Raw genomic sequence first — 16642 nt, 5'->3', positions numbered from 1 at the left:
CCTGCAGGAATGCTTAGGTAGCATTTCACCCGAGCTGTTAAGTAACATTTTCTCACAAGTACCAGGCAATGTCCATCTCCAATGTGTGAGAAACCAACTACATAACCTTACATTGCCGGGTCTCCAACCATCAACATCCTTATGCCCCTGTCACACTTAGGAAACCTGAACAGAAACCTCTGGAGACTTTGCGCCCCACCCAAGGTTTCCGTGCGGTTCCCGAAGGTTTTTGTCAGACTCCCTACCTGCTTCCACTACCTGCAACCTCCGGCAACCACCTGCAACCTCCGGGAACTGCATGGAAACCTTGGGTGGGGCGCAAAGTCTCCAGAGGTTTCCGTTCAGGTTTCCTAAGTGGGACAGGGGCATAAGGATCAACATTGATGAGAAATGCAGCTCGACCAGCACCATACTTACAGTTGGAGATCAATTCTCAGGTCAAAAGCTGGATATCCTCAAGCGCGGAATTTGCCTCCTGACACTGCCAAGATGACAAGTGCTAGGAGTGCGATCTAATACTTGCGTGAAATTCCAGCAAGGACAGGGCAGTGGCGTAACTGGTAGAGCAGTTGTATCGCAAGGTCAGTGACCCAGGTTTGATCCTGACCTCGGGTGCTGTCTGTGACTGTCGGTTTCCTCCGGATGCTCCAGTTTCACCCAATGTCTTTAAGACGTGCAGGTTTGTAGGTTAATTGGTTTCTGTGAATTGCCCCCATTGTTTAGGATGTGGATGTAAAAGTGGGATAACATAGAACCAATGTAATCGATGGTGATCATTGACTCGGTGGGCTGAAGGACCTGTTTCCATGCTGTATCTTTCAATCATTCAATTCAATTTCAAAAAACTCAACAGAAGCTTGATACCATCCAGGGAAAAACAACCAACTTGATCACTAAACCAATCACCCAATCTAAATATTCATTTTTCCACTACTGTGCAATAGTTGTTGGATCATCTACAAACTATACCGCAGTTCTTTGCATACACCATGCTGATCAGGGAGTCCAACCCAAGATATCTTCTGCCTAAAAGGACAAGGGTTTTGAACTGGTGGTATGGGAATACCATCCGCTGCATGCTTCATTCAAAGTCACATGCCATGCTGACTTTGAAGTACATCACTGTTCCTTCATCGTCATTCAGGCCAAATCCTAGTATGTTCTCCACAACAGCAGTGCTTCTTCACCAAAGAGACTCCAGTGATGTAACAAAGTAGCTCACTACCACTCTTTCAGGGATAGGATAGGTTTAGAGGGATATGGGCCAAATGCAGGCAGGTGGGACTAGTGTAGATGGGGCATGTTGGTCGGCGTGAGCAAGTTGGGACAAAGGGCATGTTGCCATGCTGCATAAGTGAAAAAAAATCAGCAGCTCAACAAGATCACCATTCAAGATGATAGAATAAAGCCTCTTATGTTGAAGGATAGTATTAAACACGTCATTCAGAGACATCTGCTGATAATGGGAATGAATTCCCCACATGGTGCTAATTGGGTTGATGTAAATCTGTGGCCTACCTTACAGTTTAGATGCGTTCTTTTTTTTGTTGTTAATTCCTCATAGAACTACTTCTGCTCCTCTCATTTGGAAAATATAAATCTCAAAGGAATGTAATTCTAAAGACTGATTCTATAATCTTGCCTATTTCTGCCTTCATAATGATTTTGTGGTTACTTTTGGGAAGATCTCAACCTATATTGAAGGTACAAATGGATGTATCCCACATGAGTGTCATTCAGCCAAATGGAAACATCTACTTATCTGCAGAACTAATTGAACAACCCTTTGTCAATTGTTTTATTTCACTTCAGCTTCTTTCTAATCCAGAAGCTCTGAGACTAATTATAAAACCCTTATCAGAATTCTGGCTGATGACATCAGTTAATTAAACAGAAACTGCTTTAAATGAAACATATGGGATCCTTAACTTTATGGAAAGAGATATAAAATATAAAATAAAAGGTAGTTTGCAGTTTTGTTTATTGTCACGTGTGCAGTGAAAAGCCTTTGTTGCTGCTGGCCAGCCAACGGAAAAACAATACATGATTACAATCGAGCCATCCACTGTGCACAGATACATGATAAAGGGAATAATGTTTACTGCAAGATAATAAAGTCCAGAGAAGTCCGATTAAAAATAGTCAGAGGGCCTGCAATGAAGTAGATTGTAGCTCAGGACCACTCTAGTTATTGATAGAGTGGTTCAGTTGCCTCATAACAGATGGGAAGAAGCTGTCTCTGAATCTGGAGCAAAGTTACATTTTGATAAATCAGTGGTTGTGCCGCATTCTAGGAAACAGTTTGTAAAAAAACTTTTAAGGAGGGAGGGGGAAGATTATTTTCATTTTCTTGAGACCAATTGGTAACGAGGCCACAAATTTGTTAGTTGGCAAAATAACGTTATTGTCACATGTACCAAGGTAAGGGAAATGTTTTTTTGTTGTTGCATGCTATCCAGACTATACATGATTACAATCAAACTTTTGAAACATTTTGAGATATACTGAGTGTATGTAGTAAGACACTATGCAGAATGTCCATTGGGTAATGACAGTAGTATCCTGAAACATTTACATATTGCACTATAGTTTGTGATTCCTACAAGGTGGAAAATTGAATAATGATGAGATTTTGATATATCTGAGGTGTGGCTGTGCACAAATTAGCTACTTGACAAAGGTGACTGCATTTAAATAATGTATGTTATTGGATGTAAAATGTTATTGGTTTAGTTTAGAGATACAGCGCGGCAACAGATTCTTTGGCCCATTGAATTAGCGCTGGCCAGCGATCTCCGTACATTGGCACTATCATACACACTAGGGATGATTTACAATTTTTACCGAAACTAATTAACCTACAAACCTGTAGGCCCTCCGAGTGTGGGAGGAAACCAGAGTATTGAGAGACAGTCCACATGGTCACAGAGAGAACGTATAAACTCCGTACAGAATAGCACCTGTAGTCAGGATCAAACCCGGATCTCTGGCATGGTAGGACATCAACTCTACTGTTGCGCTACTGTGCCGCCACTGCCAGAAAGTAGGCAAGCAGGAATATAATGAAGTTCCATTATGTAAGGGCAGTTTTGAAACCCAGCTGTCAATATACAGAAGATGTTTTGTCACATCCAAAGTTGTGAAACATAGAAACCTAGAAAATAGGTGCAGGAGTAGGCCATTTAGCCCTTCTAGTCAGCACCGCCATTCAATATGATCATGGCTAATCAAACAAAATCAGTACCCCAATTCTGCTTTCTCCCCATATCCCTTGATTCTGTTAGCCTTAAGAGCAAAATCTAACTCTCTTGAAAACATCCAGTGAATTGGCCTCCACTGCTTTCTGTAGCAGAGAAATCCACTCTGGGGCAGAGAACTCCACATATGAAATATATAATAGAATAGCAAACTTATTATTCTATCTTTTCCAACCAATTCTTCATCTTTCCAGAACTAAGTATCTTAATGCCATGCTGAAATGTATCCAAGTAAATGGTTTTGAAGCCTAGTCAGTCTTTGATTTGGAAGCAAGAGTAATGTCACTGCAAAGTTGAATTTGGCGCCTAGGAGAGAGGGGGAAAGAAGTACGAAATTCACAAACTAGAAGACATAAGTTCATAAGTTACGGGAGCAGAATTAGGCCATTTGGCCCATCAAGTCTACTTTGTCTACTAATTGCCGCTTTATATAACTTTCCCTCGCAACCGCATTCTCCTGCCTTCTCCCTATATCCCTGACACCCTTACTAATTAAGAATCTGTCAATCTCCACCTTAAAAATATCAATTGACTTGGCCCCCACAACCTTCTATGGCAATGGATTCCACAGATTCACCACACTCTGACTCAAGAAGTCCCTCCTCAACTCCTTTCAAAAGGTACGTCTTATTATTCTGAGGCTATGGCCTCTGGTCGTAGACTCACCCACTAGTGGAAGCATCCTCTCCACATCCACTCTGTCTAGGCCTTTCACAATTTGGTAACTTTCAATGTGGTCACCCCCTCATAACGTGCTTGCCTCCAGTTTGTGCTTCAAGCTAATTATTTCTTAATCATACCACCAATAATTTTCATAGTTGTCCTTATTTTTCAACTTTATTACACTTATTGGCTCACATTATAATTAAGCATGCAGTTTGGGAGTATTACAGCTTTGGAATTGATTTACACTTTTATTCTGTGTTTCAACTGTCGGACATCAAATCTAGTGTTGTTATTTTTTTTTATGCACAGCTAAAAAGGAACAACAAGACACAGATGAGAAAAAAACAACACAAAAGAAAAAAGTTAAAGAACTTAAAGTATTGGATGGCAAAACAGCTCAGAATTTGTGTAAGTTCTTTGATTAGGTTGTCTATTTGTATGTGTCCATTAATCTTTGGTCTGATAGAATAAGGTAAATGATTAACAAATCAGATCAACCAAAACCAGGCATCCACTTTCATCGTAGATGATTGTTGAATAATTTATCATGATTGTTGGAATTTCTACTTGATTAGTTTTATTGTAAATGTACTTTTTAAATAACAGCACATATATGTAATATGTTTCATTTTGTACAGCTATATTCTTGGGTTCTCACCGCTTGCCATATGAAGAAATAAAAAGAATGATTCTTGAGGTGGATGAGAAGCGTCTTACAGAATCACTGATCCAAGCAAGTACTCCCTATTATTACTAAAACTAGTTTACAACTCACATCATAAATGTGGGATGGATGCAAAGCTTTTTTTGGTTGTCTGTCCCTTTTAATAATCAATACGTTCTATATTCAATATTTTACATAATTTAGCTCCCCAATGGCTTAGTAGATATTAGGTGAAACATTTAGTGTAGGAAGGAACTGCAACTGGGTTATACCAAAGATGGCTGTGGTTTATCCATAGTAAAGATGAGGGAGTGGGGGCCTAGAAAATGGAAGTCATTGAAGAGACGAAGAGTCTTGGACATAGGTAGGGACGGGTTAGACCAGGGTGGATAGGATGGAGTTCATCAATATTATACACCTCAACATTGTCCCCACTTCCATCATTTCTCTCCTCTGCCTGTCTCTGTAAAAACAATCTACATAATTATCTTTGTTGTAAGTGTAAATTATACTGACTACATGTTTCATTTTGGGTCTTCACTGCTTGCCGTACAATCAGACTAATTGTAACCACAATTAACAGAGCACATAGATACAAACTTGTTCCAAAGGCATAGAGGCACATGGGGTGGAAACATGTCCCATGTCCCATTTTTCACACAGGGAGTTGTGAGTATGTGGAATTCTCTCTCGGAGGGCGGTGGAGGCCGGTTCTCTGGATACTTTCAAGAGAGAGCTAGATAGGGCTCTGAAAGAAGCGGAGTCAGGGGATATGGGAAAAGGCAGGAACGGGGTACTGATTGTGGATGATCAGCCATGATCACACTGAATGGCGTTGCTGACTCGAAGGGCCGAATGGCCTACTCCTGCACCTATTGTCTATTGTTTATTGGCACTGAGTCTCTGCCAACAATCGAGCACCCATTTGCATTAATCTGAATTACGCTGATTGTTTCCAACATCTTCTATGTTTAGCTCAGATTTTGTTGTCTCTGGAAGATAAACTACCACATGAGAAAGTGACTTTGATAATACCAGCCATCTGAAAGATGTTGTCGATGAGTTGGCAGTCCTTGCTGTTAATAAATTTTATGAAATTTAATCTAATAGTCATTGGAGCTTTAATGAGCCTGAAAACATGTAATGATCAATTTTGCAATTAACTTTAAACTGATTTCTTGTTGGCTTGTAATTATTTTTGTCATTACCATGTTTCTTGATCGTGTGATGGTCAAATGATTGTTCATTATAGTTCATTATAATATTCATGCTAGCAGTTTTCAGTCGAGACATTGCTATAACTGTAGGTAATAATATACATCTGCCTTCTTTTCAGAACCTTGTGAAGCAGCTTCCATCGCAGGAGCAGTTGAATGCTTTACTTGAGTTGAAAGAGGAATACAATGATCTCTCAGAACCAGAGCAGTTTATCGTAATAGTATGTATTCTTGTATTCATGTACTAAAAGCAACCAGAAAAAAAGTAGTCCTCATTTGGTGATGTTTGCAGAGTCATAATGCATATAATATTAAGAGTCAAGAGCGTCGACAGTGTTTTATTGTCCTATGACCCGAAATGAAGCAATTAAATTCTTGCAGCACAGCAGGTTTGTAAACATAATACTCAATAGATAATATATCAAACAAAAAAAAAATACGTGCAATATAGTGCAAAAACAAAGCCCCAAGTGCCTAGTGCAACCAGGCAGTTCAGAGTTTTGTTAGAGTTTAGTTAGAGTTCCTGGTGTTCAAGAGCTTGATGGTTATTGGGAAGAAGCTGCTTCTGAACCTGGACATTACTGTTTTCAGACTTCTATACCACCTTAACAATGGCAGGAGTGAAATGAGTGGTGTGGATCCTTGATGATGTTGGCTGCCTTTTTTAGGCTGCGCCTCTTCTATATCCCTTTGATGGTGAGGAGGTCAGTACCCATGATGGACCAGGTGGTATACACCACTTTTTGCCAAAGCCATCGTTCCTGGGCGTCTGAGTTGCCGAACCGGGCCGTGATGGAACCAATCAATATGCTCTCTACTGTGCAGCTGCATAAATTCAAGAGAATTTTCATCAACATACCAAATCACCTCAATCTTATATTCTGGTACCTACCTTTCATACCTTTGTATTATTCTATCCCCAAAACATGTACTCAGATAGCATTACATTTTACTTTGCACTGTGCTGCAATTTGGTGCATTGAACATGCACCATCTAATAAGACTGCCTCTCTAAACTGAAGATAGATACAAAATGCTGGAGGAACTCAGTGGATCAGCAGCATCTCTGGAAAGAAGGAATAGGGGACGATTTGGATCTGAACCCTTCTTCGGACTGAAAGACAGAGGTGGAAGGGTTGGGGGAGGGAGATCTGGAAAAAAAAAAGGCAAAAACAAAACATGGCCGGCAACAGATGACCTCAGGAAGGGTGAAGTCCATAATGGTCCATAGTTTTCTTGGGAAGATGTGCTGATGACAGGGAAACAAGGATGGGAACAGTGGAACTAACAGCATGACGGGGGGGGGGGAATGCAGGAGTTATTTGAAATTAGATAAATCAGCGTTCATACCACAGGGTTGAATGTTGCCCAAAATAAATATGAGATGCTGTTTCCCCAATTTGCGTGTGGCCTCACTCTGACAGTGGAGGAGGTCTCGAACAGAAAGGTCAGCATGGGAATGGGAAGGACAGTTAAAATGTTTGGCAACTAGTAACCTGGCAACTAGACTGTTTCCTATTTCATCGTTACTTTTTTTGTAATTTTTTAAATCATTTGTATCTCTCTGTATCACCATCTATATCTTCTCGTTTCCCTTCCCCCTGACTCTCAGACTGAAGAAGGGTCTCGGCCCGAAACGTCACCTATTCCTTTTCTCCAGAAATGCTGTCTGTCCCGCTGAGTTACTCCAGCTTTTTGTGTCTAACCTCCAAACTGAGTTGGCTGTTGACACCCAAAGTCACACATGATCAGCACAGCCGCAGAAACTGACCCATGAATAGTCAATGAATGTTAAAAAGCTAAATCATTAATTCAAGGATGTTGTGCTACGGATGAGATTAGATTTTCTTTGCAATGTCAGAGAAGGATGATGATTAGGCAGAAGAAAAATTGATTTCCCCTTTTCTTTGCTGATCTTTGGGTCACATCCAGCAGAACTCTGATATTAAATCCTGTGATGCACTGTCTTTTTGTTTGCAGCCTTTTATTATGATTCCTTTCATCTTGAGCTAACCTTGCTTCCCATGTATTAATATCGTAAATCAATTTATCTTCATCACCTATCCCCTTTCATTGTGATATGATTTACTACTTTCTAAAATCAGGCTTTATGGAACTTTATGGAATTTAGAGATACAGCAAGGAAACGGCCCCTTTGGTCCACCGAGTCCACACCGACCAATGATCACCCGTTCACATTGGTTCTATGGTAGCCCACTTTCTCTTCCACTCCCTACACACTAAGGCCAATTTACAGAGACCAATTAACCTAAAAATAACCCATACGTCTTTGCTATGTGGGAGAAAATCGGATCACCCGGAGGAAACTCTTACAGGCACAAGGACAACATGCAAACTTCACACAGACAGAACCTAAGCTCAGGATCGAACTCAGGTCTCTGGCACTGTGAGACAGCAGTTCAACCAACGGTGCCACTATGCTGCCCTAAACCCAGGATTGAAATAAGGATCTTTAGATCTTCTAACGTCCTCCCAACTGAGCTATTTCAGTGCCACTATAGATCTCACTTAGCACTGCAATGGCAATTTCCAAACAGACTTAATTTTGATTTCCTTAATTTGAATGACGCGCTTCATAAAAATCTGGGCATTGTTACGCTTCTGTGTACTTCAATGCCCGATTACTATTCTACTCCCCTTACTGTGGAGACAGCACCATTCGTGTTATGTCGTTCATTCTTGGATTATAGAACATAGAACAATACAGCATAAGAACAGGCTTTTCAGCCCAGAATGTCTGTGCCGAACATGATTCTCAGACTATCACTTATCCACCTGTACATAACCCATATCCCTCCATTCCCTGCATATCTATATGCCTACCCATAGATATTTTAAATACCACTAATGTTTCTTCTTCAACCAGCACCCCTGGCCACCCTCGTGAAAAAATAGTTTACTGACTCCTTTAAACATTGCCCCCCTTCATTTTGAAGCCATGATTTTTCCATCCTGGAAAAAGGATTCTACCCTGTCTCCACACAACCTCTGACATTCCAGAGAAAACAATCCAAGTCTGTCCAACCTCTCTCTGTAGCTAATACCCCCTAATGGAGACATAATTCTGATCAACCACCTCTGCGCTCTTTCCAAAGCCTACAAATACTTCTTGTAATGGTGCAATCAGAACTGTACACAATCATCCAAATAGAGTCTAACCAAAGTTCTATAACTCTGTATCATGACTTCTTGCTCCTTATACTCAATGCTCCTATGAAAGCAAGCAGACCATATGCCTTCTTTAGCTCTCTATCTGCATGTGTTGCCACTTTCTGGGAGTTATGGAATTGCATCCCAAGATCCTTCTGTATAGCAATGCTGTTAAGGACCATGCCATGAATTATATATGTTCCCCTTGCATTTGACCTCCCAAAGTACAACTCCTCATACCTGCTTGGATGAAACTCCATCTGCCATTTCTCTGCCTATTTCTGTAGCAGATCTATATCCCGGTATATACTTTCACAGCCTTCCTCATAATCTGAAAAATAATGCCACTGAGAAGGAAATACAGATTGTAATTCATACAAAACATTTCATGTTTTATGATGCAAAGTGATCTGCAATGAAGAACCATTGAAGTCATGACGGAAACAATGCAGGCAATAGAAGTGGGAGGCCCTGAGTGGTGCTCCCCGAGTTTTCTACAAAATGCATCAAGGACACCCCCCTCTCCCCCGGCCTAGCCAAGCTCTCATTTCACTCCTGCTAATGGAAAGAAGGCATGGGAACCTGAATACTTTAATGCCCAGGTTCAGGAGCAGCTACCGGTTCAGGAGCAGCTACAGATAGTTAGCAATCTTGTTGTGCAGAGCCCCTGGGGCAACAGTGACCATAATATGGTGGAATTCTACATTAGGATGGAGAATGACACGGTTAATTCAGAGACTAGGATCCTGAACTTAAAGAAAGGAGACTTTGAAGGTATGAAACGGGAATTGTCTGGGATAGATTGGCAAATTATACTTAAAGGATTGACGGTGGAGATGCAATGGCCAAGATTTAAAGACCACATGGATGAACTCCAAATAATGTTCATCCCTGTCTGGCGAAAATATAAAACGGGGAAGGCGACTCAACCGTGGCTAACGAGGGAAATCAAGGATAGTGTTAAATCCAAGGTAAAGTCATATAAATTGGCCAGAGGAAGCAGCAAACCGGAGAACTCAACAGAGAAGGACAAAGGGGTTAATTAAGAGGGGGGGGGAGGGATGGAAGGGCATGAAAGAAAGCTTGTGGGCAATATTAAAACTGACTCTAAAAGCACCTTTAGATATGTAAAAAGGAAACGTTTAGTGAAGACCCTAAATGTAGGTCCCTTACAATCAGAGACAGGTGAATTTATATAGGGAAACAAGGAAATTGCAGAACAGTTAAACGAGTACTTTGGTTCTGCCTTCACTAAGGAAGACACAAACAATCTCCCAGAAATACTAGGGGACCGAGGATCCAATGGGAGGGAGGAACTGAAGGGAATCCACATTAGTCAGAAAATGGTGTTAGGTAAACTGTTAGGACTGAAGGCAGATAAATCCCCAGGGCCTGATGGTCTGCATCCCAGAGTTCTCAAGGAGGGGGCCCTAGAAATCTTGGTAATCATTTTCCAATGATCTCTCGACTCTGGATCAGTTCCTGTGGACTAGAGGGAAGCCAATGTAACCCCACTTTTTAAGAAAGGAAGGAGAGAGAAAGCGGGGAATTAAAGGCCAGTTAGCCTTACATCGGTAGTGGGGAAGTTGCTTGAGTCGATTGTTAAAGATGTTATGGCAGTGCATTTGGAAAGCAGTGACAGGATCGGTCAAAATCAGCATGGATTTATGAAGGGGAGATCATGCTTGACTAATCTTCTGGAATTTATTGAGGATGTAACAAGTAGAATGGATAAGGGAGAGCCAGTGGATGTGATGCCTCTGGACTTTCAAAAAGCATTTGACAGGGTCCCACACAAGAGATTAGTGTGCAAAATTAGAGCACATTCTATTGGGGGTAGGGTATTCACATGGATAGAGAACTGGTTGGCAGACAGGAAGACAGTTGGAATTAATGGGTCCTTTTCAGAATGGCAGGCAGTGACTAGTGGGGTGCCGTAAGGCTCGGTGCTGGGACCCCAGTTATTTGCAATATATATTAATGATTTTGATGAGGGAATTAAGTATGACATCTCCAAGTTTGCGGATGACACAAAGCTGGTGGCAGTATGAGCTGCGATGAGAATGTTAGGAGGCTGCAGGATGACTTGGATAGGTTGGGTGAGTGGGCAGATGCAACGCAGATGCAGTATAATGTGGATAAAAGTGAGGTTATCCACTTTGGTGGCAAGAACAGGAAGGCAGATTATTATCTGAATGGTGTCAGATTCGGAAAAGTGGAGGTGCAACGAGACCTGGGTGTGCTTGTACATCAGTCACTGAAAGTAAGCATGCAGGTACAGCAGGCAGTGAAGAAAGCTAATTGCATATTGGCCTTCATTGCGAGAGGATTTGAGTTTTGGAGCAAGGAGATCCTACTGCAGTTGTACAGGGCCCTGGTGAGACCGCACTTGGAGTATTGTGTGCAATTTTGGTCTCCTAATTTTATGAAGGACATTATTGCTATTGAGGGGGTGCAGTGTAGATTCAACAGGTTAATTCCCCGGATGGCGGGACTGACATATGAAAGAATGGGCTGACTGGGCTTGTATTCACTGGAATTTAGAAGGATGAGAGGAGATCTTATAGAAACATATAAAATTCTTAAAGGATTGGACAGGCAGGATGCAGGAAAAATGTTACCGATACTGGGGGTTCAGAACCAGGGGTCACAGTTTAAGAATAACGGGTAGGCAATTAGGACTGAGATGAGGAAAACATTTTTCAGCCAGAGAGTCTGCAAATCTGTGGAATTCTCTGCCACAGAAGGCAGTGGAGGCCAATATACTGGATGTTTTCAAGAGAGTTAATTTAGCTCTTAGGGCTAAAGGAATCAAGGAATATGGGGGGAAAGCAAGAATGTTTTAGATGATCAGCCTTGATTTCACTAGTGATTTGGGGTTTTGTTTTTGCATCTTATTGTTTCTTTTGTTTGTATATATTACTTATTTTAATATGGTGTCTACTGAGTGTCTACTGAGACTACATGTAAGAATTTAATTGTTCCATTTCAGGACATATGACAATATGTATATGATATATGGTGGGTGACACAGCGTTAGAGTTGCTGCCTTACAGCGCCGGTGACCCAGGTTTGATCCTGACCTCTGGTGCTGATGTATGGAGATTGTACGTTCTCCCTGTGATTGCATGAGTTTCCTCTGGGAGCTCCGGTTTCTTCCCATATTCTAAAGATGTGTAGGTTTGCAGGTTAATTGGCTTCTGTAAATTATCCCTAATCTATAGGATGGAACTAGTGTATGGGCGATCGTTGGTCGGCGCATACTTGATGGGCCAAAGGGGATGTTTCCAAGCTCAATCTCCAAACTAAACTAAACAATGAAACACGCTTGATTTATGCATGCCTATCCATCACTTACGAGCACACAGTAATCCCGGATTATTAGCTTGCACCTGACACAAAGCTGACAAAGACGTGTTAATGTTGTGTTTTCTTGGTTTCTGAAGAATTCATGAATTGTGTTTGTACTTCCCAATCACAGTTGAGCTCCGTGCCCCGCCTGGAGGCTCGACTGAACGCCATACAATTTCAGCTGCAGTTTGAAGAACAAGTTAACAACCTCAAACCAGACATTGTGTCGGTGAAAGCGGCCTGTGAGGAAGTGAGGTCCAGTGAAAATTTTTCCAAGCTAATGGAAATCGTCCTTTTGGTGGGGAACTTCATGAATGCAGGGTCACGGAATGCTGGAGCATATGGATTCAACATTAGTTTCCTTTGCAAAGTAAGTGGGACTGCTGTACTGTGAGTGTTGCACCTATTTGTGTGTAATTCTTGCAGATAAAATACAATTACAAATGTCTTTGACAAGTGGGATTAATGAGAATCCCAAGGCTTTTAATGCATGGATAGACAATAGATAATAGACAATAGGTGCAGGAGAAGGCCATTCAGCCCTTCGAGCCAGCACCACCATTCAATGTGATCATGGCTGATCATCCCCAATCAGTACCACGTTCTATCCTTTCCCTCCATATCCCCTGACTTCGCTATTTTTAAGAGCCCTATCTAGCTCTCTCTTGAAAGCATCCAGAGAACCTGCCTCCACCGCCCTCTGAGGCAGAGAATTCCACAGACTCACCACTCTCTGTGAGAAAAAGTGTTTCCTCGTCTCTGTTCTAAATGGCTTACTCCTTATTTTTAAACTGTGGACCCTGGTTCTGGACTCTCCCAACATCGGGATCATGTTTCCTGCCTCTAGCGTGTCCAAACCCTTAACAATCTTATATGTTTCAATGAGATACCCTCTCATCCTTCTAAACTCCAGAGTGTACAAGCCCAGCTGCTCCATTCTCTCAGCATATGACAGTCCTGCCATCCCGGGAGTTAACCTTGTAAACCTACCCTGCACTCCCTCAATAGCAAGAATGTCCTTCCTCACTTAGGGGACCAAAACTGCACACAATACTCCAGGTGTGGTCTCACTAGGGCTCTGCACAACTGCAGAAGGACCTCTTTGCTCCTATATTCGATTCTTTTTTTTTTTAAAGGCCAACATGCCATTCGCTTTCTTCACTGCCTGCTGTACCTACATGCTTACTTTCATAGACTGATGAACAAGGACCCCCAGATCCCATTGTACTTCCCCTTTTCCCAAATTGACGCCATTTAGATAGTAATCTGCCTTTTGATCTGATAGGAGCAAGATGGAAGCGAGGGAAAGGTAGTGTATGGAAGGGTATGGATCATGTGCAGTCAGATGACCTTAGTCTCACTTGGCATCATGTTTGGCACAGATATTGTGGCCCGATGGACCTGACCCTGTACTTTTCTGTGCTCTATACCACCATGAATAAGGCTTCATGCAAATAGAATCATCACCTCCACATGTGTTCTTATCCAAGTCTCCCACTATCTTGAATTAGATAGCCATCATAATTCATCATAGCTTAATCAACTGTTTTGTGGGAGTTCCTTCACCAAAATGTCCGTGGTGGTTGAAGAAGGTTGCTCATCATCCTTCTCGTGAAAAGTTAGAATGGGCAAGATTGCCATTGCTGGCAATGTATAGATCCCAAAAAAATGAATAAAAGTTTTTTTGAGAGATGATGATAACATTATATGATGCCCTGAAGTGCACAGTGATCAAAGCCCCATTAACAAAATCTTAAAGTAATTCCTGAAAATATTAGTGATTTCCATGGACTGAGTGGACCAAATCTTACTTTCATCTCCAGTTTTCTGTTTTTTAATATTCTTATTTGATGCAGGAGTAGATAAAGAAGCTTGGTTATGCCCAGTGCATCCCTGTCAATGCGCAAAACCAGTAATGCTAATGGTTTCATAATACTTTCACTCATTATTTATTGATTAGCTTGAGCTCTTCAAGATCTGTCAAAAAACCTATTCTCTTTTTTCCGCTCATTTGTGCAACTGAACAAGGAACCCACATGGAAGGTTGGAATGAAATCCTGGAGCAGATGCTTTGATATTACTTTGATAACACGGTGATTGATTAATTGCTTGAATGTGGAATAATTTTGTAAGGAGAGACTGAGGAGAAATAGCATTTAGGTATTATGAATGATGATCTCATAGAGGCATAGAGTCATACTGTCAGTAAACAGACTCTTCGGCCCACCTTGCCACACTGATCAACATGCCCCAACTACTCGAGTCCCACATACCTGTGGTTGGCCCATATCCCTCTAAAGCTATCCTATCCATGCACCTGTGTAAGTGTTTCTTAAATGTTGAGATAGTATCTCGTTGAGATAAGATCTGAAGGGATTTATAGGATAGATGCTTTAAGGTCATTATCTTAAGCTGGAGAATCTAGAGTTAGGTGGGCAGCCTCACCATCATAAATTGACCATTTGAGACTCCAATTCTTTGAGTGCTCTATCCCATCTTGTGTGCTATGAGCTGAGATGGGGTATTTTACACCTAATGGAATCAAAGAGTATGCAGGATATGAAAATAGAGTCATATTACAGAGCAAGCTAAAGAGGCCACACACCTTATATCTGCTATTTCTTGTGTTCTGATGCTAGGCAAATGTCAATGTTAAATGGGATTCTAAATGTAGCAGGTTGTCTGAACGAATTCTAAAAATGTTCTGTATATTCCAAACATTTTTAAAGTTACATTTTGTTTGCTTATTTTGCAACTCCCTTCCATAGTTTTAAACTAGGAGAGGTATGGTTACCACTGTACTGAGGACAGTTTCTTGCATTTAGAGTAAAATTAGTTCAGTTAAACTTAATCATCAGACTACTCAATAGTGGATAAATGAAGGACATAACACTTAACTCAATCTTGCCTTTGTTCTGCCATCACACAGACATTTATTTGACAGTGCTGATCAGTTTGGGTCCTTAATGCCTTTCCCTCCTACTTATACCACCTAGTTAAACAGCCAACTAATCAAATAAGAGATTCATAAGAGAGACAATTGCTGTAAAACATTTGGTTTGCTAATGACCAATATAAAAGCAAATCAGCCATTTGTATGCATTCTGATCTGAGTGATTCCAAACCTATAGAATGGTGACACAAGGAATTGCAGATGCTGGTTGACAAAAAAGACACAAAGTGCTGGAGTAACACAGCGGGTCATGCAGCATCTCAGAGGAAATTAAGAGGCAATGTTTTTGGTCGGGACTGTTCTCCAGACACATTTGGGTCACAATCCGAAACTTTGCCTATTTATGAGGCACAGTGGCACAGATGTGGAGTTGCTGCCTTACAGCACCAGTGCCTAACAGGTGCTGTCTGTATGGAATTTGTACATTCTCTCTGACCGCATAGGAATTTTCCGTGAGCTCAGATTTCCTCCTACACTCCATAGATGCACAAAGTAGGTTAATTGGCTTCGGTAAAAAAATGTACATTCTCCCTAGTGTGTTGGATAGTGCTACTGTACGGGGTGATCGCTGGTCGGTGCGGACTCGTTGGGCTGAAAGGTGTGTTTCCGCCCTGTATCTCTAAAGTCTGAAGAATGGTCGTAGATTGTTAGCTGCCTTCTGAAACAGTGTAGCAAGCTGCTAAGCTCAAGGGTAAGTAAGGACAAGCTATAAATGCAGATCCTGTCTGCGTGTCCCACATCTGGTAAATACACTAATATTAATGGATGACTTATTAAACAAGAACAATGTTTATAATATTTTTCTCTGTGTCCTAATTAGCCCCACTCTCATGACAAAGATTAAGATCAGGTAAAGCACTTGCGGTCCAGCACCATCAGAACTGCTTCCCTGTTAGCATTCACTACCACTGGGAAGATGCAGTTTTATTTCCCATGGCAATAAAATTCAGCTTTGTCAGACAAAAATACACTGCCTCTGCAGACCTTATTTTAAAAATAAAATTAAGGTTGTACTTTGTTTTATTTTCTCTGCAGTTAAAAGATACAAAATCATCTGATCAGAAGATGACACTGATGCACTTTTTAGCAGAAACCTGTGAAGAGCAGTACCCCGAGGTTATTCACTTCACTGAGGATCTAAACCATGTGGAAAAAGCAAGCCGAGGTAAAAATATGCATAAGGCGTGTAAGCGGAGAATGACCTTGATAATAACCAGAAAGTATTAATCTCACCATCCATTAATGCACCCAGTGAAGTGGGTAGCCATTGATCAGAGCTAGTACAGCAGTCATCTCTGCCTCTGACCTACTTAGCAGTGAATGCTTTGCCTCCAGCTTTCTGTTTGCTTTACTGGCATGGTGC

At 41.3% G+C, this 16642-nt stretch overlaps 1 protein-coding gene across 8 annotated transcripts in view; it reads left to right on the top strand.

Moving 5' to 3' along the window:
• The window catches only part of diaph1 (diaphanous related formin 1), a 345460-nt gene that overhangs the window by 258370 nt on the left and 70448 nt on the right, over nucleotides 1–16642 (top strand). For all 8 annotated transcript variants that reach the window (XR_004413473.1, XM_033029846.1, XM_033029845.1 and 5 more), the window contains 5 exons: nucleotides 4233–4331; nucleotides 4562–4656; nucleotides 5924–6025; nucleotides 12457–12696; nucleotides 16315–16444. Coding sequence is in view for 7 of the 8 variants with exons in the window: in XM_033029846.1 (XP_032885737.1) it covers nucleotides 4233–4331; nucleotides 4562–4656; nucleotides 5924–6025; nucleotides 12457–12696; nucleotides 16315–16444 (666 nt within the window). In the remaining variant the exon portion in view is untranslated. The remainder of the gene's footprint in view (nucleotides 1–4232; nucleotides 4332–4561; nucleotides 4657–5923; nucleotides 6026–12456; nucleotides 12697–16314; nucleotides 16445–16642) is intronic.

Source organism: Amblyraja radiata, chromosome 11 (assembly GCF_010909765.2).
Source record: "Amblyraja radiata isolate CabotCenter1 chromosome 11, sAmbRad1.1.pri, whole genome shotgun sequence".
Taxonomy (NCBI): Eukaryota; Metazoa; Chordata; class Chondrichthyes; order Rajiformes; family Rajidae; genus Amblyraja; species Amblyraja radiata.
Note: the sequence above shows the minus strand (reverse complement) of the source record. Positions and strands in the feature narration are given on the sequence as shown.